Raw genomic sequence first — 25,521 nt, forward strand, 5'->3', positions numbered from 1 at the left:
CAGTTTCTTGTCCTTGTTGCTATGTAGGAAAAGTGGTTTCTTTGAGATCTTAGAACTATTTCCCTTTTAACTTTAAAAATCCATTCTAATGTGAGTATCCTTTAGCCCCAACTAAATTTTCTTTATTTCTTTCTGCAAGGAAATTAGCTTGTCCCAAATAATATCTGAGAGTGGTCAGCCAGCATTGAACTGGGGACAAACTTGAGCCAAAAAATAATGGGATTTCTAGTATCTAAATTAAATTATTTACATCTGATGTTAGGTGTTTTTAGACAATACTATTTCTGAAGGCAGTGTGTTAGTCTTCATTCATGTTCCTCCTAATACGTGCTAGGTTGGCAGTCAGTGTTTATTTAACACTTGAATTCAGGCACGTATACGAGAGAGAGAAAGTCTTGTAATTACTTTTTGAGGAAGACTGCTCAGGAATAAATAATGGAAAACATACAAAATGTTTTAGACATAATCAATAAAAATAGATGCAAACAACTCTAACTCCCCGATGCCAATTTGCAAATACCACATACTAGGAAGAAATTCAACAGTGAGATTATGGAATTATTGACCTAAATGGGCATCATAAATTCATGGTTCATATTACCAACATGTTTACCATGAGAAAGGATGCTACAGGCACTGGGATATGATGAATTAGGAGCCTCACTTCAGTATGGTACAAGCTGGTAGAAGTTATAATACACTTAAACAAACATGACCTATTGGGGAAAAGGAACAAGGTATTTCTGAAGGGAAGGGTTCTTTGATCTATAGAGCAGAGTGTTTTTTGAACAATTAAATTAGCATTTGAACCAGGGGAAATCAGTGGGCCAAATTCATTTAGAATTTCAAAATGTCTTTATCAAAGGCAAAAACTGTTTTAAAAAATGAGTTGACATGGGACTGAGGAGATTTGTTGGCCTCCTGTACCAATCAGAGTCAGAGCAGGGAACAGGCAGCACTCTCAGACTTGGTAATTTGAAGAGAATTTTTTTTTTAAAGGAATGATTTACAGACGCGAGAACAAGGTATAGGAAAGCCACGAGATACAGTGCAGTACCCAGGGTGAGTAGCTACCTAGAGAGTTATGCCCTGGGCCTGAAAAAGAAGGAGGAAGGTCGTTGGATCCCGGAGTGAGTAATTTTGTGGAGAGAGCCACCTGATAAAGCCACCTTCAGTGGAGGGACAGCACCTGCTCAAAGTGTCACAAAGGGGAGGAACCATGCAGAGGGGGAAACCAGGAGAATAGATACTTCAACCTCATTCTTCCCTCCCTCCCATCTCCTGCTGACATGCTCCATTTAGGTTATCCCCACTGGAAGCTGGAGGGCAAGGGAGCCAGCTGAGGCAATCTGTCCAGGTCAGCCTCCTGGGGGACAGACAGGGTGGAGAAGGATGGAGAATGGGTCTTGTGAGCAAACAGAAGATATTCAGCACACATACACAGATGAACAGGCACTACCCTCTGGATTGCTATTTATGTGTTTATAGGTCTGTCTTTTCTACTAAACTGACCTCCTTGAGTCAGTCTTATTCTCAGCAACTGTTCCCATGCCTAGTACCCTGCTTGGCACATAACAAGCTGTTTAAGGCTGGGCGCAGTGGCTCACGCCTATAATCCCAGCACTTTGGGAGGCTGATGGGGGTGGATCACCTGAGGTTGGGAGTTTGAGACCAGTCTGACCAACATAGAGAAAGCCTGTCTCTACTAAAAATACAAAATTAGCCGGGTGTGGTGGTGCATGCCTGTAATCCCAGCTACTCGGGAGGATGAGGCAGGAGAATTGCTTGAACCCGGGAGGCAGAGGTTGCGGTGAGCCGAGATTGTGCCATTGCACTCCAGCATGGGCAAAAAGAGCAAAACTCCATCTCAGAAAAAAAAAAAAAAGGGGCGGGGTGCAGTGGCTCATACCTGTAATCCCAGCACTTTGGGAGGCTGAGGCGGGTGGATCACCTGAGGTTGGGAGTTTGAGACCAGCCTGACCAACATGGAGAAACCCCGTCTTTACTAAAAATATAAAATTAGCAGGGTATGGTAGCGCATGCCTGTAATCCCAGCTAGGAGAATCGCTTGAACCTGGGACGTGGAGGTTGTGGTGAGCCAAGATCATGCCATTGCACTCCAGCCTGGGCAACAAGAGCAAACTCTGTCTCAAAAAAAAAAAAAAAAAAAAAAAAAAAAAAAGCCCTTTAAAAATATTTGTTGGGCTGGGCATGGTGGCTCACGCCTATAATCCCAGCACTTTGGGAGGCCGAGGTGGGCGGATCACAAGGTCAGGAGTTCCAGACCATCCTGGCTAACACAGTGAAACCACATCTCTACTAAAAATACAAAAAATTAGCCAGGCATGGTGGTGGGTGCCTGTAGTCCCAGCTGCTCAGGAGGCTGAGGCAGGAGAATGGCATGAACCTGGGAGGTGGAGATTGCAGTGAGCCGAGATTGTGCCACTGCACTCCAGACTGGGCGACAGAGCAAGACTCCATCTCAAAAAAAAAAAAAAAAAGAAAAAAAAATTGTTAAGGCCAGGTGCAGTGGCTCACACCTGTAATTTCAGCACTTTCGGAGGCCGAAATGGGAGGATCACTTGAGACCAGGAGTTCAAAACCAGCCTGCACAACACAGTGAGACCCCATCTCAATTTAAAAATTAGTCAGATGTGTTGATGCACACCTGTAGTCCCAGCTACTTGGAAGACAAAGGCAAGAGGATCACTTGAGCCCAGAAGTTCGAGGCTGTGGTAAGCTATGATTGCACCACTGCACTTTTGCCTGGGCAACAGAGAGAGTACCTGTTTGTAAAAAATGAAACAAAAAATTGCTGAATGAGTCAATCAATCCATCAATAAATGAGTGTTGACTTACCTCTCTGTGGACTCTCCAGGAGGTGCCTCCATGGGAATACCTCTTCTTCTTCCATTGCAAAAGGACCATCCCTCTCTCTTGTAACAAAGTGGCACAGATATTCCTCATCAGCACAGACACCTGGGAGAGCTGGGCCAGGCTGACACTGTCCAAGAACCCAGCAATGTACTGCAAAATCTCCAGGGGCAGGCTGGTTAAAGAATTCTGGCTTTTTCCTCCATGACCCAAAAGATGGTTGTTCTTCCTTCGTTTGCTCAGCTCTGGAGCAACCTCCGGCTTAATGGCAAAGGTCTTGAGCTCCTGGCTGTAGATTACTTTTGCCTTTTGCCCCGGGGGACGGAAATGGTTTTGAACAAATGTACATCCCAAGTAGGCAAGGGGGCATCGATGCTGGAACCAGCCGTTGAGACATGACTGAATGTCTGTGTGGACATTCTTGAAGTGCAGGGGGAACTCATCCCTCCTGAAGAATTTGTTGCAAGTGAAAGTGAAGGCAGAACTGCTTTTGTTGTGTCTCCTGGTGACACACTCACTGTGCAGCTCCACATGGAGTCCCCCTGGGGTGGCAGCGGTTAGGTCAGCCAGCACTGTCCCAGAGGAAAACTGTTCTGGCTCAAAGTTGTATGTTTGTGTGGCAAAATCCATGAACAGTCCATCAATGCTTCTGGATTCAGAGATGACGTGGCCTTTGAGTTCTCTTTCCAAAGCACACTGGAGGGTGGTCTTGATGAGATCTGATTTGGGCAGGTCCTCCACAGTGATCCCCAGATCTGAAGTATCCACTGCCTTGTGTTCACTCGGCTTACAACTCAACATGGCATCTCCAAGTCGAGCTCGCTTTCCACAGTAGCTCACAGGAACTTTGAAGGTATAAACAGTCTTAACTTCCTGAGCCTCAAGCTTGCCATAAACAAAGTCTCTCTCCTTGGGTGTACAAGCAGGCATCTGACCAAAGTGGATCAGCATCCGCCCATTGTGCACTAGATACATGTTATAGTCCTTTGCATCCACAGCTGTTTTCAGTCTTTCCAGAACACCATCCTGCCAAGGGGCAAGCCCTGTGGTTTCCACAGCTGTGTGAACGTTCTGCTGCTTCTGATTTTCCTGTGGTTCTTTCTTTTCGGGAGCGTCCTCTCCTTCTACCATGTTATTGCCACTGGAAATCTGTTCCTTCTCTGGGCCATTCTTGTTCTTGCTCTCACAGCTCGCTGACGAATTTGTTAAAGCAGAGGCTGCGTGCTCTTTGCTGAAAATATTTTCCCACTGGCCAAACTTAGCCAGGTCCATCCCTTCTTTGGTTTTGGCTAGCACCTCCCGTTCTTCTTGACTTAGCTCTGCCATCTCCCCATTAGTTGCTGACAAACCATGTGTTACCAAACTGATATCCACTCCACCCACTGCTCCTCCCATTTCCTCCACACCGGTTTCACCATTCATAGTTGGTTCCTCCTCAGTAGCCTCTCTAGTTTCTGGGAAAAGTTCCACCATTTTCAAGGATCTGAAGAGGACCTTCTGGTCCTGCAGGGCCAGGGCTGTGTCCAAACACTCCTCACTGGGGGTCTCTTTCATGATGTTCTCGTGAAGGGTGGTTTCAGAGTCCACATTTGGCCAGCGGTTCCACTCCATGGAGCAGCAGACCACGCTGGCGGGGCACACCTGCAGGTGCTTGGCCAGTTTGTGGCGGGACATGGACAGAGGGCAGCCATATTCGGAGTTGAGGCATGGAACCTGCTCTAAAGGGCAGAGGAGCTGGTGCTCTGCCTCTTTGCACATGTGGAAGGTGGCACCACAGAGCAGGTGGCAGCTTATTACCAGGCAGGAGACGTTGGGTTCCGCAGGAATGTGGCAGTGGCGGTTGAAGCATCCCTCACAATGCCTGTGGTGCCCTGGCGGAGGCCTGCGGGCTTTCCCCTGGACACACCAAGGACAGGGGAAAGAAAACAAATGAATACTGAGGAGATGCTCTGTGCATGTCTGTGACTGTGTTTTAATTGACATATTTCCTGTTTATGCCTGCTTTTTGTAGAAACCTTGAAATATATGGAAAATCACAATCCCACAATCCAGAAATAACAACTGTAAGTACTTTTTAGAGTTTTGCAACAGTTTATTGTATATATGTGGTAGATGTGTTTAGAATAGGAAAAAAAGAATTGAATATAATGGACTACACTGTTGACAATTGTTATTTTTGAGTTGTGGATTACAGGTTATTTATATCATACAGATAATACTATGGATACAACTCTTCATCCTGCTTTTTACGTTGCTATTAGAACACGAAACTAGATTGTTTTATTAGTTATTCTCTACAGACTTTCTTCATAATGGCAGTGTAACATACCGGAATATGGGTGTGCTATCATTTAATCAACTACCACCAGAGGGCGGGCTGGGAGGACAGCAGCCGGCTCTGGTTTTGCTCGCATTTCTGTCCCTAGCATCTAGCATGGGCCCTGGACCTTTGTGGGTATTCAGTGCTTGCTGAATGAAGGAATTGCTAGCCATTTAGATTATTGCTGGCTTTTTGACTATTTTATTTAAATGTTCACTAAAACTCTTTGCTCAAAAATCCTTCTCAACTGTTTTCCCCTTACTCTGCATCAGTTTCTTCCAAGTTCTGTCCAGGATCTCTGGTTTGGAAAAAAGTTGATAAACATCATCAACCCGTAAGAGCAAGTCTGCTAGCTGCTTGGGCTACAGGATAAATGAAGGAAGACCTGGACCTCTCAATGGTGAAGCTTCAATAAGCTCCTGGTGCTTACCATGGTGCCCCAATTTCTTCTTGCTTCTTAGCTCTAGGGGAAAATATGAATATAAATGATTAGTAAGAAAAGCAGTTAGGTTACCTGTACTAACAGGGGCTAAAGAGACTTCACACACTGTCTCATTTAATTCCTTCCACCATCCTGGAGGTGTCTTTATCCCCATTTTTGAGTCAAGGAAACAGAAGCTTGAAGGTAAGTAACTTGTCCAAGGTCACACAGCTGCTAAGTGATGGAATCAGCTTTGTAGTCCAGGCCATGCTGGCCCATGCTATTTTCTCCGACCCCCACTGCCCTCTGATAGGGCGTATTACCAACCGTGGGATGTGTAACTTCTGCTTCCTATAACTTTCTCCATTGTCTGCTGACAATTATCCTGGCATTCTAAACACTCTTCTACCCACAATCTGGCCTACGTTACCTTCTAATCTTCTCTTCCACTGGGGCTTCCTGTCCACTTAGAGGTCAGCCTGACATCTAACTTGGTCTGGGGCAGTGTGTAGGTGTCTGTGAAATATCTGTAACATGCCATTTCCCCTGGTATATTCAGCTGTGCTAGAGCAGGGGTCAAAACCCCAAAGGCCCCAGAAGTTGACTGAACGGAGACTCTGGCAAGTGAAAGAGAAAATGCCCTGTCTTCAGGGAAATGAAATTTCTCAGCCCTGGTTAATTGATGCCATGTGGAAATGTGTTGCCAGACTTGGTTTTTCCAGAGACCTTGGGGATGTGGACTTTTGTGAGTGGTGATATGGTTTAGTGGTTAGAAGGCAGACTGCACAGGTTTACACCCTGGCGCTACAAGTCAGTGGCTGTGAAGACTTTGGGAAAGTTACTTCACTTCTTTGTTCATCAGTTTCCCCATCTGTAGAGAGAGGATAATAATAGTACCTATCCCATAGTGCTGCTGTAAGGAGTAAATGAGCTAAATATACATGAAACTCTTAGAACAGTGCTTGTTTCACAGGAAGTGATCTATACATGTTTGCTATTGTAAAGTAGTATTTTATATTTCATCACAATGCAAAATATTTTACTACATAATATATCAAAATAAAAATACTCTGAATTTTAAATGTTAACAACTAACTTAATTTAAAACAACACTCTATTTGAACCAAAGAAAAACATGAATACTGGCCAGATAGGATCTGTAGGTTGCCAGTTTGCAATATCTGGTCCAGAGAATTTGTAACATACTTTCAGCACTGTGTTAGTCTGTGATGGAGGGGAGGTTAGCATCCAAATGTCAGTACATCCATAAGTTTAAAATTTGGCCAGGTGCAATGGCTCACACCTGTAATCTCAGCAATTTGAGAGGCTGAGGTGGGTTGATTGCTTGAGCCCAGGAGTTCAAGACCAGTCCGAGAAACATAGCAATATCCTGTCTTTACTGAAAAAAAAAAAAAAATTTAAAAATTAGTGGGGCATGGTGGTGCATGCCTATGATCCCAGCTACTTGAGAGTGACACTGACGTGGGAGGATTGCTTGAGTCTGAGAGGTCAAGGCTGCAGTGAACTGTAATGGCACCACTGCACTCCAGCCTGGGTAAGAGAGTAAGACTCTGTCTTAAAAAAAAAAAAAAAACAAAACTTTACTTTAGAATTTGCCAATTCATTGTGGGTAAAATTTCCCCCAACTTGAAAAAAAAAAAAAAGACATTTCAAATATACAGAAAAGGTGAAGGAATACATACAACAAACACCAAAACGTACTTTATCTAGATTCAGCAATTGCTAACATTTTACCATTTTTGTGTCCTTTCTTTCTCTCCTCTCTGTCCCTCTCTCAATCTCCCTCCACCCCCCAACCACACACACATACACACACACACACACACACACACACACACACACACACACACAGTTTTGACTGAGCCACTTGAAAATAAGTTGCCAGCCGGGAGCGGTGGCTCAAGCCTATAACCCCAGCACTTTGGAAGACCGAAGCAGGTGGATCACCTGACATCAGGAGTTTAAGACCAGCCTGATCAACGTGGTGAAATCCCGTCTCTACTAAAACTACAAAAAAAAAAAATTAACCGGGCACAGTGGCATGTGCCTGTAATCCCAGCTACTAGGGAGGCTGAGGCAGGAAAATTGCTTGAACCCGGGAGGCAGAGGTTGCAGTGAATCAAGATCGTGCCATTGCACTCTAGCCTGGGCAACAGAGTGAAACTCCATCTCAAAAAAAAGGAAGAAAGAAAGAAAGTTGCTGATATAAGATGCTTTATCCCTAAGTACTTCAGCTTGTACTTCCTAAGAATGAAGACTTATAGTAACATTATCTCACCTAAGAAAACAAAAATACTTTTCTAATATCATGTATAATGCCTATAGTCACATTTCTCCAGTTGTCTCCAAAATGTCTATTATAGTTATTTTTAAATTTTTAATATTTTTATTTATTAAACATTTTTATTGATATATAATAGTTGTACATGTTTTGGGGGTACATGCAATATTTTGATGCCTGTATACAATGTGGAATGATCGAATCAGGGTAATTGGGATATCCATCACCTCAAACACTTTTCTTTATGTTGGGAACATTATAATTCTTCTCTTTCAGCTTTTTTTTTTTTTTTTTTTTTGACAGAGCCTTACTCTGTTACCCAGTGTGGAGTGCAGTGGCACATCGTAGCTCACTGAAACCTCCACCTCCTGGGTTCAAGTAATTCTTTTGCCTCAGCTTCCCAAGTAGCTGGGATTACAATCATGCGCTACCATGCCTAGCTAATTTTTGTGTTTTTAGTAGAGACAGGGTTTCACCATGTTGGCCAGTCTAGTCTTGAACTCCTGACCTCAAGTGATCCACCTGCCTTGACCTCCAAAACTGCTGGGATTACAGGCATGAGCCACCGTGCCTGGCCTCCTTTAGTTATTTTGAGATATACAATAAATTATTGTTAATTATAATTTTTCTACTGTACTATCAAATACTATAACTTATTTCTTCTAACTATATATTTTTTAAAATTTTGTTGTTGTTTTTTGAGACAGAGTCTCACACTGTTGCCCTGGCTGGAGTGCAGTGGTGCAATCTCGGCTCACTACAACCTCTGCCTCCCAGGTTCAAGCAATTCTCCTGCCTCAACCTCCTGAGTAGCTGGGATTACAGGCGCCCACCACCATGCCTAGCTAATTTTTTGTATTTTTACTAGAGACGAGGTTTCACCATGTTGGTCAAGATGGTCTCGATCTCTTGACCTCGTGATCCACCCACCTTAGCCTCCCAAAGTGCTGGGATTACAGGTGTGAGCCACTGTGCCCGGCCCAAATATTTTTAACTGATACATAATATTTGTGCATGGTTATGGTGTACATGTGATATTTTCTTATATGCATAGAATCTGTAATCATCAAGTCAGGATATTTAGGTCGTCGTCTCAAGTATTTATCATTTCTATATGTTGGGAACATTTCCAGGACTCTCTTCTAGCTATTTTGAAATATACAATACACTGTTGCTAGCTATAGTCACCTACTCTACTACCAAACACTAAAACTTGTTTTCTCTGTCTGTTCATATCCATTCACCAACCTCTCTTCTTCCCTCTGCCACTATCGTCTACACCCTTCCCAGGCTCTGGTAACTATCATTCACTCTCTACCTCCATGAGATCAACTTTTTTAGCTCCCACATATGAACGAGAACATGCAATATGTATCTTTCTATGTCTGGCTTTAAGACCTCTGCTCATTTTTGAACAAGGATCCTTTTAATGTCAATTTATTCTATTTGATTGTCAAGTCTTTTTAGCCTCTTTAATCTGGAACAGTCCCCCACATTTTCTTTTTCAGGAGAAACAGCCTTAAATCACAAGGAAATTATAGTGTGGTTCATTCATTTTATTAGTTCCTCCACTCATTCATTTATTCAACAAACATTTGTTGATTACCTACTACTACTTGCCAGTAAGTGAGCATAAGAGTCACCTGGATGGCTTGTTACAATCTTAAACACTATTGTTCATTAGAGTCAGCTGTGATGCTTGCTAACCCTATAGATCTGCACTGTTCAATATGATAGTCACCAGCCACATGTGGCTATTTAAATTTAATCAAAATGCAATAAAATGAATAATTCAGTTTCTCAATCACGTTAGCCACATTTCAAGTGCTCTATTGCCATGTGTGGCTAGTAGCTCATCTTTAGGACAATACAGAATAGAACATTCCCATCTTCACAAAAAGTTCCACTGCCACAGATGCTGGCTGTACCACTGGACCTGAGGGAAGGATGTACTCCTGGAATTTACATGCTTAACACACTCCCCGTCCGAGTCTTACGCCCATTAATAAATGAGAACCCTTGTTCTGGACCCCACTGGGGCTACTGAGTGTGAAAGATGAATCACAGTAGAGTGCTCTATACTCCTAATAGCCCTAGTCAGGGGCCGGGGGAGAAGTCGCAAGCAGAAGCATCAAAAAGGGTCAGGGCCAGCAGAAGATAAACAAAGGTGTTAAAGCCAGAGAAGGAGAGGAGCACAGCGGGGTGGCTGAGAGGGTTGGATTGTGCTGTGGTCTGAATGTTTATGTCCCCCCCAAATCCACATGTGGAAATCTAATTCCCAATGTGGGGGTGTCTGGTGGTGGGGCCTTCGAGAAGTGATTATGTTAGAGGAAGTTCTGCTTACCAGGCCTCTGGTTTAATAAGACATGACCAGAGTGACTCCATCTTAAAGTGAATAGCGAGGCACTCACAAGACACCGGTAAGGTTAATACTTAGGGTCTAAAAATAGCTACATCGCAAGGTGACCACACTTAAAATTACAGAATATTTATGGCCAGACAAAACTTCTCCCACCAAGCCTACAAAGCATCCAGATGTCCTGAGAGGGCAGCCCTCTTTACTTAAAGATAATGTTAATGAGCAAGCTGAGGTTAAAAGATTGATGGTCTTTGGTCTTTGATAACACTGACAGCCACTACCTTTAGTGAACACATCTGCACGTTTCCAGTTTAATTTAGCTCCTTATAGTTTCCTTACAGTTTCTTTCTTTTTCTTTCTTTTTTTTTTTTTTTTTGCGACAGAGTCTCACTCTGTTGCTTTGTTGACCAGGCTGGAGTGCAGTGGCACTATCTAACTGCAACCTCCGCCTCCCGGGTTCAAATGATTCTCCCACCTCAACTTCCCCAGTATCTGGGATTAAAGGCGCATACCACCATGCCCCGCTAATTTAATATTTTTAGAAGAGATGGGGTTTTGCCATGTTGACCAGGCTGGTTTCAAACTCCTGACCTCAAGTAATCTGCTCTCCTCGGGTTTCTTATAAGTAGAGACACTAACAAAAGAGGGAGCATTCCTCCTTCAGCTGCAGATGCCCTAGTCTGCAACTGAGTAGTTTCCAATAAATGTGCTACCTTTTTTTCTGTTTTTGAGATGCTCTCTCTGTTGCCCAGGCTGGAGTGCAGTGGCACGGTCTCGGCTCACCGCAACCTCCGCCTCCCAGATTCAAGTGATTCTCCTGCCTTAGCCTCTTGAGTAGCTGGGACTACAGGCATGTGCCACTACACCCAGCAAATTTTTTGTAGGGGTTTCATCGTTTTAGCCAGGATAGTCTCGATCTCCTGACCTCGAGATTCACCTGCCTCGGGCTCCCAAAGTGCTGGGATTACAGGCATAAGCCACTGAGCCTGGCAAATGTGCTTCTTTCACGTGCCTCAAATCCTTTCCTGTGAGAATCCAAGAACCCACTCTTGGTGTCTGGATCATGACCCTCTTTTCCCGCAACATCTTTCTGGTGTCCTTGTGTGGGGATTGACAATAAGAAGAGACTCCCACTCAGAAGGAAAACAGTCTGTGCAGCATTAATTGGCCGACTTTGGGTAAGTGGGGCTCATTTTAGAGTTATTAAGCCATTCCAGGGGACAAGGATGTTTGTCCACTGCTGCTTGGATTTGAAGCCCAGGGCCCAAGGAGTTAAAAGCCCCAGAGTTTATTTGGGAAAATGGATTTGGCCCTATGAGATGTTTGCCACTATCTTCTTGGGAGTAATCCACCTTGTGCTCTCTGTTGCTGGCCTGAGTGTCCTGCTTCTTGTTTCCTGTCGGCTTTCTGCCTTTGTTTCACAGAAGCCCTGAGGCTGCCACAGAAAGGATGGCCCAAACAGTTTAGCATATTCTTTTTTCTTTTTTTTTTTTTTTTGAGACAGAGTCTCTCTCTATCAGGCTGGAGTAGAGTGGTGCGATCTCCCTCTCGGCTCACTGCAACCTCCACCTCTTGGGTTCAAGCAATCCTCCTGCCTCAGCCTCCTGAGTAGTTAGGATTACAGGCACTCACCACCACGCCTGTTTAATTTTTTATTGAGACGGAGTCTCGCTCTGTCACCAGACTGGAATGCAGTGGCACAATCTCGGCTCATTGCAACCTCCGCCTTCTGGGTTCAAGCGATTCTCCTGCCTCAGCCTCCCAAGTAGCTGGGACTACAGGCACGTGCCCGCACACCCAGCTAATTTTTGTGTTTTTAATAGAGACAGGGTTTCACCATGTTGGCCAGGATGGTCTGGATCTCTTGACCTCGTGATCCACCCACCTCGGCCTCCCAAAGTGCTGGGATTACAGGCATGAGCCACCATGCCCGGTCTAATTTTTGTATTTTTAGTAGAGACAGGGTTTTAGCATGTTGGCCAGGCTGGTCTTGAACTCCTGACCTCAAGTGATCCACCCACCTCAGCCTCCCAAAGTGTTGGGATTACAGGCATGAGCCACCACGCCCAGCCACCAAATAGTTTAGCTTTTACTTTCCTTGCCTCTCCTCTGACTTAATTCACCACTTGTCTGAGGGACACTGGAAACAAGAAGTCGCTCAGGATCTAGTCTTTTTGTACCTTAATTATTGGAAGAGATGGGCAAAAACTTCTCCATTACTGCAGTTACAAGTTGAAGTGTGGTATTTAACAGCTATATGTGACAAGATTAGAAATGCCCTTCAAGCAAAAGCCTCTCTTATGTCTGTCCCTGCAAACAATTAGCCCCAGAATGGAGGACAGGAGACTTTTTCTTAACAGTTTTCTCTTATCTGTTAATCAGAAGATCATCTTTCATTGGCTGGTCACGGACAGCTGGGCCCTGTTTCCTAGACCCAGAATGTCATTTTTGCCCTGAAATAGTTTTGTCACGGGATCCCAAGTTACAGCTTGCCCACTTCCCTTGTTTGGTTCAACATCTTTTTTTTGCTGGGTTCCTCGTGGCATTGCCTCAGGTGACCATGAGTCTGCCTACTTGTTCTTATTATCTGATATGAACAAGGGGACACTACTGGCTCCAGGAGTTCCTCCCTTGGCCAAACTGGCACTAAGAATTCTCTTGTCCCTTTTAGTGGAGCTCAGCTGGAGGCAGTACAATCTTGCCGACAAGGAGTGGTATTCAGCACCTTCAGTCCTGGTATACCAGTTCTCATGCCGTATCTGTCCTGAAGAGCTCACTGCTAGGGTGCATTTTAACCTATTAGGGAAGGTTTAAATTGGATGGGCTTAAGATGATTTTTTTTTTTTTAATATAACACTGGTCCCAATATCCTTTGAGAGGACCAGAAAGGTGGACCTCAGGTGTTACAGCGGCCCCAAACACTATACCTCGGCTTGATTTGTTTTGTAGAAGGGAAACTAAGTGTGGAGAAATACTCTATGTGCAGGCCTTCCTAATGGTTAGCCAGGATAAGGATTTAAAGTACGCTTGTATATGCTTGATAGAAGGAAAGAAAAATGAGGGACTAGACATAATTCATGACCACTTATGTAAGTGCCTCCTAATCCCAGGCTTCCCCCAGCTGGTCCTGGACTCCCCACTGTAAGTTCAAGTGCTCCGGAGGAACAAAGTCAGACTCCTAGTTCCCCAGAAGTATCCAAAGTATTATTAACCCCTCCTAGTTATTTGGGGATGTCTGATGTCCTGCCATCACCTCCTCCTTACCCTTCAAGCCCTGTCTTACATTCATTACCCAAAGAGCCGAGCCCCACCAGCACCACTCTCAGTGGGGCCTCTTACCAGCTGTCAAAGTTGACTCTTTGCTCTCTTCAGGAGTTGGCAGATGGTGACGGGGCACTCTATGGGTATATGTGCCTGACAGCCTTATACCTTTTCTGTGCCTGACAGCCTTACACCAGGAAAAATTCAGCTGGTTTTTAGAGGGTCTAGGAAAATTCATAGATGAATTTGAGAGACTAACACTGACATATGAATTAACCTGGCAAGATTTGCATATACTTCTGTCTACCTGCTTCGCAGAAGAAGAAAAGCAGCATATTAGGGGAGCTGTTAAAGCATATGAAGATGGAGGGGCAGCCTGCAACCAGGGACATGACATCTATCCAGTAGGAGGCACAGCAGTGCCTGACTGGGACCTAAATAGGAGTTATTAAGAGGAAGTAAGTTTGGGCAGCCAAGGTGGGTAGCTCACTTGAGGTCAGGAGTTTGATACCAGCCTGGGCAATGTGGTGAAACCCTGTCTCTACTAAAAACACAAAAATTAGCCATACGTGGTGGTATGTGCCTGTGGTCCCAGCTACTTGGGAAGCTGAGCCAGGAGAACTCACCCGAATCTGGGAGGCGGAGGTTGCAGTGAGCCAAGATCTTGCCACTGCACCCCAGCCTGGGCAACAGAGTAAGACTCCATCTTGAGGAAAAAAACAACAACAAAAAAAGGAAGTAAGAACCTAGAGAGGAGAAACCATATGATTAATTGCCTCCTTGAAGCAATGAGATTTGTGATAAAGCCTGTTAATTATGGTAAAGTCAGGGAAATTACTCAGGGAAAGGATGAAAACCCAACCTTGTTCCAAGGGCACTTAATTGAGACCTTGAGGAAACATATTAACACTGACCCTGACTCCAAGGAGGTACAGGCATTGCTAGGAGTTCATTTCATAACCCAGTCTGCTCCTGATATCTGCAGGAAGCTACAAAAGCAACCTTAGGCCCCCAGACTTCCATAAATCAGCTTTTAGACATGACTTTTACAGTTTTCAATGGGCAAGATAGGGCAGAGGAAGCAGAGAAAGTAAAGCAAACCTCCCAAAAGGCCCAGCTTTTAGCTGCAGCTTTGAGCTCTCTACCCCTTCAGAGTCAGCCCCTTATCCCCCAAGCCCTGCCAGAGGAAGTGAGCAGGCAGAAAGCCCCATTCTGGGCCTCTGAGCCACTGTGCCCTGGGCCACTGTGCCCTGGGTGTAAACCAATGTGTTTTCTGTAAGGAGGTTGGTCACTGGAAGAGGGAATGGCCTGTGCTCCCAAGAGAGTTGTTGGCTCCTGAACCCATAATGGCCCAGCAGACCTAAGAGTGACCGGCCCCAGACTTCACACCTCAGTTCCTGTTGGACAATTAGCCATTGCTCTCGAGGAGCCTCAGGTGACTCTTGAAGTGGCAGATAAGATTATTAATTTATTATTCAATACGGGAGCAGTTTACTTTGTTCTGACCCAGCATAATGGAGCCTGTCTTCTCATAGCTGTACGGGCATTGAATTGCCACTTTCCTTATTCTTTAAGCTGTCCTTCAGGGACTCTTGTTTTCTTGCATGGCTTTTTAGTACTACCTGCATGTCCTACCCCTTACTGGGGAGGAATTTATTGATTCGGTTGCAAGCCATGGTTACCTTTGGAGAGCATAAAGCAAACGAGTGTTACTTTTGTTCCTGTCCCCTGAGGAGAGAAAAAAGGAAGATAAGGATATATTTTTCTGCACCTAATGCATCCAGATCCACGACCTCTGTTTGCCCTTGAATGGAATGATTCAGATACTCATTCAACCTCACAACTAACCTGCACAGTTCTCCCTCAAGGGCTGCGGGATAACCCACACTTGTCTGGAAATGCTCTAGCTAAGGACTTGAAGAATCTACAACTGCGAAAGGGCACAATTATCTAGTATGTAGATGATTTGCTCATTGCTAGCCCAACTAAAGAGAACTCAGATAATACTACTGTTAAATTGCTAAATTTCCTGGGAACTAGTGGATATAGGGTGTCACCACACAAGGCTCAGATTTCTACTCAGAAAGTCAAATATTTTGGATATGTCTTTTTTTATATTTTTTATTATTTACTATTTGTTTCTCTTTTTCTTATTTGTAACACTCCTCCAGAATCAATTTGGGATATATCTTAACCTCTGGTACCCAAGCAATAGCCTCAGAATGGAAGGAAGCTCATTCAAGAGCCCCAGACCAAGAAACCAATGTGGGCCTTTTTAGGAATGACTGGGTTCTGCCACTTATGAGTGCCTGGATTTGGGCAAACATTTCAAGCTTCTATGTGAGGTTCTATAAAGGACAGATTTAAAACCCTTTGATTGGAATGAGAATTGCAGACAAAACTTCAATACTGTCAAAGTGAAATTGGGCTCTGCTCCAGCCTTAGGAATCCCCAACTTGGATAAGCCATTTTTCCTTTATGTGGCCAAAAAGCAAGGTATGGTCTTGGATGTTCTTGTCCAAAAATTGGGGAGTATTCCACAGCCAGTAGCCTACTTTTCTAAGCAACTAGACCATGTGGCTTCTGCATGGCCTGGATGCCTTGGGGCTGTTGCAGCTACTGCTCTTCTGGTAGATGAAGCTAATACACTAACATTAGGACAGCACCTGGAGGTTTTGATCGCACACCAAGTCCAGGGGTTCCTAGAGGCTAAAGGGCACCAGTGGATGATGGGAGGATGTTTATTAAAGCATCAGACCTTACTGTTAGACACACCAGACATAACTCTTGAAATTCGCCAAGTAAACCCAGCTGCTTGTCTGCCAGAGTCCACAGACGCTGTAAACCATTCCTGCCTACAGGTTACGGAGCAATTTATTCTAGCAGGCCAAACTTAAGGGATGAGCCCCTTAACAATCCTGAGGCAGAATGGTTTACAGATGGAAGCTGAGCTAATTGCTCTTACTAGGGCCCTGCAATTGGAAAAGGATGTAAAAATTAACATTTATGATGATTCCAAGTATGCCTTTTTAATGCTTCATGGTCATGCCAACATTTGGAAAGAGTGGGGACACCTGACCGCTAAGGACTCTCCCAGAAAACATCACTCAGATATTTTGAGCTTGTTAGATGCTGCTTTACTGACAAAGGAAATGGCTGTAATTCATTGCAGAGCACATTTTGATGATATTATTAAAGGAAATGCCCTTGCAGATGTAGGGGCCAAGGCCACTGCACTAAAAGAGCCAGTTACGCTTATGGGCATCCTAGTGCCCGCAGCCCCAGATATAGCTGAGCCAGTGTACTCCAAAGAAGAACAAAAATGAGCCAGGGATCACGATTTGGCCCAGGCCCCCTCTGGCTGGCTAATAGTAATAAATTACTAATGCCAAGTGTCAATCAGTGGAAAATAGTTAAGCATTTTCATAATTCCACTCATTTGGGAAGGGATTCTTTATTTCAGTTGATACCTTATTTATTTATGGGAAAACTTTTCAAGATACTAAAACAGATGACTTGAGCCTGAAAGCTCTGTGCCCAAAATAACCCAAACAGCCAGGCATTGCCCCCATCTCTAGTTAAACCTGTCCAACATAGAGGAATCTATCTGGGTGAAGTCTGGCAACTAGACTTTATTTAAATGCCTCTCTGTAGGGGATTCAATTATTTACTGGTGTTTATTATTACCTTCACTGGTTAGGTTAAGGCTTTACCCCACTTGATCCAAAAGAGCTTTAGAGGTCTCGGCCCGGCACGGTGGCTCATGCCTGTAATCCCAGCACTTTGGGAGGCTGAGATGGCTGGATCACAAGGTCAGGAGATCGAGACAATCCTGGCTAACACAGTGAAACCCCGTCTCTACTAAAAATACAAAAAATTAGCTGGGCGTGGTGGCAGGCACCTATAGTCCCAGCTACTTGGGAGGCTGAGGCAGGAGAATGGCGTGAATCCGGGAGGTAGAGCTTGCAGTGAGCCGAGATCATGCCACTGCACTCCAGCCTGGGCGACAGAGCGAGACTTCATCTCAAAAAAAAAAAAAAAAAAAAAAAAGAGCCTTAGAGGTCTCTAAATTTTTTTTTTTTTTTTGAGATGGAGTTTCACTCTTGTCACCCAAGCTGGAGTGCAGTGGCATGATCTCGGCTCACTGCAACCTCTACCTCCTGAGTTCAAGCGACTCTCCTGCCTCAGCTTTCCAAGTAACTGGGACTACAGGCATGCACCACTACACCCAGCCAATTTTTGTATTTTTAGTAGATACAGGGTTTCACCATATTGGCCAGGCTAGTCTGAAATTTTGACCTCAGGTGATCCGCCTGCCTAGGCCTTTCAAAGTGCTGGGATTACAGGCGTGAGCCACCATACCACACCTATCTAAAAGTTTATTAAAAGAAATAATTCCTCAGTTCGGGTTATCTGAAAGACGGCAAAGTAGCTATGGCCCCTCTTTCACGGCAGGCATAACCCAATATCTATCCTTGGCATTGGGAATCCAATATCATCTTCGTTCTGCATGGAGACCCCAATCCTCTGGAAAGGTGGAAAGGGTTAATCATAAGCCAAAGAGGACTCTAGCTAAATTTTGCCAGGAAACATCAGAGACCTGGCTATCTCTATTGCCTGTAGCTTTACGGCAGGTTTGAGCTGCTCCAAAGGGAAACTTATAATTAAGTCCTTTTGAATTAACATAAGGAAGCCCTTTCCTAACTGCAAATCTCCTAATAGATGAAATGATTCATTAATTACAAAAATATGTCATCAATCTAGGACAAATGCAAAACGCACTGTGTGAATATGGATATAAAAGGCTTTCCCTTCCCACGTGAGAGGAAAATTCTGTTTCAGTTCAACTAGGGTATTTAACCTTACTAAAGACATAAATGGAAGGGTCTCTAGCGACCAGCTTTCCCCAATGTGGAAAGGACCATATCAAGTGCTCTGAGCACTCCAATAGCAGTTAAACTGCAAGGGATTCACAGTTAGGTACATTTGTCTTGAATTAAACCTGTTTCTTATGAAGCCCCACAAGCTACCAACACCCAGTCTGCTAATCTAGTCTACTCTTGTGAGCCAGTAGAAGGTCTACACTTCCTCTTCAGGAGAAATCCTTGGAAGCTTCTTCTTACAACGTGATGCTCTGGATAAGCTTGGGGGCCAGGTTAGTTTTCCTGATCCTCCTCCTGGTCATCTTTTACTTTTACTGGTATGAGTCTGTCCCAGCTGTGGGTAAGCAATATCTATGCCCTTACAGGATATAACTATAGAATACAGCTTCTCTTTTATTCGTATCTGTTTTGGGGCTTCTGTCCTTCCTTTCACTATTGCTGGAGGTTCAAATCTTTTCTTACAATGGGCACAGGACTATGCCAATGTTCTCTTGCTGGATTTGTGAGCTATTGCCCTTCTCTAGCACCTCAGGCTTGCCCTGGTGGATATCCCCCACACAGGACATGCTTAGGTAACTTACAGAATACTTAGAGGGACTTAAATAATGGATAGGAGTACAAATATCTGGCCTGACTTGGAACAATGTAACCCAATGGCCAGTTAATAACACTTTTAGCAATTCTGGGCATAGGAAGCCATTCTCAGCAAATGAGACCACAGAAAAGTTTCTTGCACTGGGTACCTCCTTTCTAGACCCAAAGATAAACATCCGAACTAAAAAGCTCAAAAACTCTAGTTTTGAAAAATGATTTCTTCAAATTTGGGATGGTTTTATATGACTAACCACCTCTGCAGCACACCTAAGTCAGGTAGTCCCATTGTGTTAGGAACAATGGAATCACTCCCTTGATGCTTTGACAAATGCTACTTGTGTCATGGGATGGATTCCTGCAAGACAATGCCAACATACCATAGTCCTGCAACAAATGGACTTATCTGCTACGTGAAGCTTATCTTGACCCTGGGTCACTGGACAAAGACTATTTTAAAAAGCCAGCTGGGCCGGCCTAGTGGCTCATGCCTGTAATCTGAGCACTTTCAGCACTTTGGGAGGCCGAGGTGGATGAATCACTTGAGGTCAGGAATTTCAGACATCTGTAATTATCCGGGTGTGGTAGTGTGCACCAGTAATCCCAGCTACTTGGGAGGCTGAGGCAGGAGAATTGCTTGAATCCAGGAAGTGGAGGTTGCAGTGAGCCGAGATCATGCCACCGCATTCCAGCCTCGGCAACAGAGTGAGACCACGTCAAAAAAAAAAAGCCAGCCAACCTTCTCCACATAACCAGCATATGGGCCAGATCCATTTTTCATGGGTATAACCACTTGGCCTCACTCTTTCTACCATCTATTAGATCGGAAGATGCTATCTGGCATGTTGAGGCCATTGTCAATGATACCCAATGGGGTTTAAGTAACAGCCTGTGAGATACATCTTTTATAAATGCTGAAATGTATTATATGCGTAAGGCTGTCACGCAAAACAGAATGTCACTAGATACTCTGACTGCAGCACAGGGAGGAACCTGTGCTATTATCAGAACTAAATATTGTATATATATCTTAAATAACTCAGACAATATTTATTTGACCCTCCAGATATAAATCAACAAATTAAAGCCATCTCTAATCGCACACTGTCTTTAGATAATGACTAGCATCATGGTTTGGGTCAGGGCCATCATGGTGGAAAAAGTTCCATTTGTTACCCTGGCTATAATAATTGGAATAGGCATATCTTTACATTGTGGATTTTATTGTTGCTGCACATTTTGTATGTTTTGCATGGTCCTATTCTTATTATTAATCCTTAATTCACAACGTATGGTACTCATATATCATGATTTATAATTATAACTATAATTCTTATATATAACTTTCTGTGTTTATAGAAACTTTTTTTTGTATGACTTTCTATGTTTATATATAACTTTCTATGTTTCAGGATATCAACTTATGAGTGATCTACAAACCTACAGACCTATTGCTCCTCCAGTCAACTGCAACAGCTTCAAGCTACCTCTGGTTAAGACCCCTCCCAGCATGACAGGTCCCTTAAAGTTAGGCAGGGTTAATATCAATGACCTTTCTCAGCAGGAAGAGGTTCCAGAAGACTGACCCCCACCCTTCAGTGTCCCTTAGGATTAAGAGTCCACTTGTGACAGAAGGGGAAAATATGTTAGAGGAACCCCTACTCATCAGGCCTCTGGCTTAATAAAACATTACCAGAGCCGGACATGGTGGCCCACACCTGTAATCCCAGTACTTTGGGAGGCCAAGGCGGGCAGATCACAAGGTCAGGAGATCGAGACCATTCTGGCTAACACAGTGAAACCCCATCTCTACTAAAAATACAAAAAATTAGTTGGGCGTGGTGGCACACACCTTTAGTCCCAGCTCCTCTGGAGGCTGAGGCAGGAGAATTGCTTGAACTGGGGAGGTGGAGGTTGCAGTGAGCAGAGATCATGTCACTGCACTCCAGCCTGGGCGACAGAGCGAGACTCCATCTCAATAAACTACCATCAGAGTGAACAGGCAACCTACAGAATGGGAGAAAATTTTTGCAATCTACCCATCTGACAAAGGGCTAATAAAGAACTTAAACAAATTTACAAGAAAAAATCAAACAACCCCATCAAAAAGTGGGCGAAGGATATGAACAGACATTTCTCAAAAGAAGACACTTATGCAGCCAACAGACACATGAAAAAATGCTCATCATCACTGGCCATCAGAGAAATGCAAATCAAAACCACAATGAGATACCATCTCACACCTGTTAGAGTGGTGATCATTAAAAAGTCAGGAAACAACAGGTGCTGGAAAGGATGTGGAGAAACAGGAAAACTTTTACACTGTTGGTGGGACTGTAAACTAGTTCAACCATTGTGGAAGACAGTGTGGTGATTCCTCAAGGATCTAGAACTAGAAATACCATTTGACCCAGCCATCCCATTACTGCGTATATACCCAAAGGATTATAAGTCATGCTGCTATAAAGACACATGCACATGTATGTTTATTGTGGCACTATTCACAATAGCAAAGACTTGAAACCAACCCAAATGTCCATCAGTGGTAGACTGGTTTACAAAAATGTGGCACATACACACCATGGAGTACTATGCAACCATAAAAAAGGATGAGTTCATGTCCTTTGTAGGAACATGGATGAAGCTAGAAACCATCATTCTCAGCAAACTATTGCAAAGGCAGAAAACCAAACACCACATGTTCTCACTCACAGGTGTGAATTGAACAATGAGAACGCTTGGACACAGGGTGGGGAACACCACACACCAGGGCCTGTTGTGGGGTAGGGGAAGGGGGGAGGGAGAGCATTAGGAGATATACCTAATGTAAATGACGAGTTGATGGGTGCAGCACACCAACATGACACATGTATACATATGTAACAAACCTGCATGTTGTGGACATGTACCCTAGAACTTAAAGTATAATAATAATAAAAAAACATGACCAAAGTGATGTCATCTTTAAGTGAATAGTGAGGCACCCACAAGGCACCTGTAGGGTTAATACTTATGATCTGAAAATAGCCACATCCCAAGCTGACCACCACTTATAATTACAGAATATTTATGGCCAGACAAAACATCTCTCACCAAGCCTACAGAATGTCCATATGTCCCGAGAGTGTAGCCCTCTTTACTTAAAGATAATGTTAATGAGCAAGTTCAGGTTAAAGTATTGATGGTCATCGATAACACTGACAGCCACTACCTTTAGTGAGCACATCGGAGCACGTCTGCACATTCCAAGTTAACTTACCTCTTTATAGTTTCTTATAAGTACAGACGCTAACAAAAGATGGAGCACTCCTCCTCTTGCTGAGGATGTCCTAGTCTGTAACAGAGTAGTTTCCAATAAACTTGCTCTTTCACTGTGCTCTGTGACTTGCCTCAAATTCTTTCCTGTGAGAATCTAAGAATTCGCTCTTGGGGTCTGGATCAGGGCACTCTTTTCTGGCAACAATTAAGACATCACAGTAAAACCCTCATGAATAGAACTAGTGCCCTTATAAAAGAAGCCCGAGAGATCCTTTGTGCCTTCCACCACATGAGGACAGGAGTAAAAGTTGGCAGTCTGTGACCCAAGAAGGCCCTTACCAGACACGGAATCTGCTGGCATCTTGATCTTGGCTTTTCCAGTCTCCAAATAGTTTCTGTTGTCTGTAAGCTGCCCAGTCTAGAATCTTTTGTTAGAGAAGCCTGAATGGACAAAAATGGACTGTGTTGGAGCAGAATAGGATCCAGCAGGAAACACATCTTTTGGGTCCAAGAGTCCAGCTACTGATCTCTTAACATGCAATGTAATGTGCAGGTGGATTCCTGCCATATTCCAGTCACTTTTGGAAAAAAAGAGTCCATTATGGACTTACTGTGGACATTTTTAAATATTAGGCTAAAGTATCTGGAATTATTTGATACACAGTAGGGAGCCATTTAACACTGTAATTGGGGTGTTAAGTAGGAGTACTGGAGGAATAAATGGAGTAGGAAGACCTAGAGTTAGATACTGCTGTGTGGAGAATGCGATGGAAGCTTGGATGGGTGAGACTGATGACAGTAAAAATAGTCAAGATGAGACACACAGAAGACATTACAAAGGGAGAATCACATTTTTATTTCCAGCTGGGATGGCAAAAAAGGAAACAAAGTTGATGCCAAGATTTCAAACCAGGGAGAAAGAATGTTGGCTATAATTTTTGAGAAAAATAGAGATCTAAAGAGGGAACAATTTGGGGAGGAAAGATGGGTCCTTCAAGTTTAATACAAGATGCTTGAGAGGGTGATAGATCTCATGGATGGGAAGATGAGGGACTGGAATGTGGAGATGCAGATTTGAGAAGTATCCACTTGCAAGTGAGAGAGGAAGCCGTATGTGGGGAAGTAAAAACACAGAATAGAAACTGAAGCCATGAATTACATAGCCAAGTATGGTGGCTTTGGGGGAAATTAGGAAGAAGTAGAACCAGAGAAGGAGAGACCAGAGAGCTAAAAGAGTCAGGATTATGTTGTCACAGATGCAAAGGAAAGAGTGAGCTACAGCCTCAAGTGATACTGCCAAGTTAAGAACAATGATGACAATGCTACTGCTTATGGGAGGTCCCCAAAGAGCTCTTGCCAGAGCAAGTGTGGCATTTTAGCTGTGCAGTGTGACCCTTAGCCATTGAAAATGTGTTGTTTGCTGATAGAGGAAGGAAAGCTAGTAAGCATATACTCCATTGTTGGCAGGGCCTGTCCTGGCTGAGAGAATGTGACCATCTATTTTTATTCAGAAGATAAATTCACCAATGAGGACAAAGTCTGGATAATTCAGAGTCCCCTGCTGGTTTTTAGATGGGAAAGAAGGGGAAAATCACAAATGGAATAAGGATCTGTGAAAAAAGCTACCAGCTCCAGGAATGTCTAACTTCATATTTGCCATGCTGTTCTGTCATTAAGTTGAGCTCAGTTCCTGGGAAGGAAAAGAAGGGCTGGCTAGTTCTGTGTGCTTCCATGTGTGCGGTGAGAACTCTGCCCCAGCAGCAGGAATGTGTCTGGCTGGAGGCATACTGGTGATTAACTCTTTTTGTTTTTTTTTTTGTTTGTTTGTTTTTTTTTGAGACGGAGTCTCACGCTGTTGCCCAGGCTGGAGTGCAGTGGCGCGATCTCGGCTCACTGCAAGCTCCGCCTCCCGGGTTCCCGCCATTCTCCTGCCTCAGCCTCCTGAGTAGCTGGGACTACAGGCGCCCGCCACCGTGCCCGGCTAATTTTTTGTATTTTTAGTAGAGACGGGGTTTCACTGTGGTCTCGATCTCCTGACCTTGTGATCCGCCCGCCTCGGCCTCCCAAAGTGCTGGGATTACAGGCTTGAGCCACCGCGCCCGGCCTGGTGATTAACTCTTAAGCTCAATCATTTCTTATCCTTCAGCACTATGGAATATGGTTCTTGGGAATAGTATTTTCTTGGGAACCGTATTATTGAAGCTGGAAACATTTATGGTACAGCCTTATTGCTCTCCAGCTCTTTGAAGTTACTTGAAAATTTCCCTTTAAGGGATAACAAAGATGCTTTTGGTTTTTTTCATGTTGCTATTTAAAGATCTCCTACCAGGCTTTGGAGCTACACCTGACGAGTGACTGAGAGAGGACGTGTGCAGAGCAGAAAGGCGTGGTGAGTAGAGACCACTCCAGAGAAGTTTGCCAGTGAAAGGAAGGGGGAAGATGAAATAGCCTCACATCTGTGAACAAATCACATCTGAGCCTTTTGCTGTATATGTGGGGGAAATTGTTCTCACTGAGATAAGGGTCAATCTGGAACTCTCGATAGTCTAATCATGACTGGGTAAGTGGGATGACCAATTTGTCCTGGTTTGCTTGGGACTCTCCTGGTTTACCACTGAAAGTCCCATGTCCCAGAAAATGCCTGAGTCCTGGGCAAACTTGGACAGTTGATTGATCGCCTTAAGTAGGAGCCAACTGGTGTTGCCCCAAAATGATCAAATTAGATATATCATTGGTTGCCTTGCAATAGAAGATGCCCTGTTCTCCCAATCTTCTCTGCTCCTGTGCACAGTACCAGGATCCTTATCCTCCGTGGGGTTTGTCTGACTTTCCTAGATTGACAGATTTCTCTGAGTTTTGGGTGTTATGGAGGCAGAGAAATGAAATGTTAGTGCCTTTCCTATGCTTTTACATAACACCTCATTTAATTCTCACAACAACCACGTGAGGTGGGTACTACCATTTCCAATTTACGAATAAGGATTCTGAAGCACAAAGAGGCCTAGGCCTGTCTGTCTTCAAACTCTATACTCTTTGCTACATCACACTTGTCCCTCAGAGACCCACAGAGACACAGGTGTTTGATCCACATGGTCTGGGGAAAATGCAAGCCCATTGCTAGAGATGGGGCATAGAATAGTGTCCACATATATTGATCTTTTCAGGTTGTAAAGGAGCCAGATGCCCTTCCTTAGGAAGCACCTCCATCCTTATGGTGATTTTTTTGGTACTTCTTTGGATCATATCCCATAC

General features: G+C 44.0%; 1 protein-coding gene across 9 annotated transcripts in view; it reads right to left on the reverse strand.

Annotated features, from left to right (window-relative positions):
• Positions 1-25,521, reverse strand: part of FBXO40 (F-box protein 40) — a 37,321-nt gene that overhangs the window by 4,464 nt on the left and 7,336 nt on the right. Inside the window, exons 2-5 of one of the 9 annotated variants that reach the window (XM_077993841.1) lie at positions 22,609-22,710; positions 6,919-7,014; positions 5,625-5,657; positions 2,860-4,770 (exon numbers count right to left, since the gene is read on the reverse strand). In XM_077993841.1, the coding sequence (XP_077849967.1) occupies positions 2,860-4,770; positions 5,625-5,627 (1,914 nt within the window). In that variant the 5' untranslated portion in view covers positions 5,628-5,657; positions 6,919-7,014; positions 22,609-22,710. Of the gene's footprint in view, positions 1-2,859; positions 4,771-5,456; positions 5,658-6,918; positions 7,015-22,608; positions 22,711-25,521 lie in introns of all 9 variants that reach the window. The other 8 variants (XM_077993844.1, XM_077993840.1, XM_015129973.3 and 5 more) reach the window with 8 other exon arrangements.

This window comes from Macaca mulatta, chromosome 2 (genome assembly GCF_049350105.2).
Source record: "Macaca mulatta isolate MMU2019108-1 chromosome 2, T2T-MMU8v2.0, whole genome shotgun sequence".
In the NCBI taxonomy this organism is placed as follows: Eukaryota; Metazoa; Chordata; class Mammalia; order Primates; family Cercopithecidae; genus Macaca; species Macaca mulatta.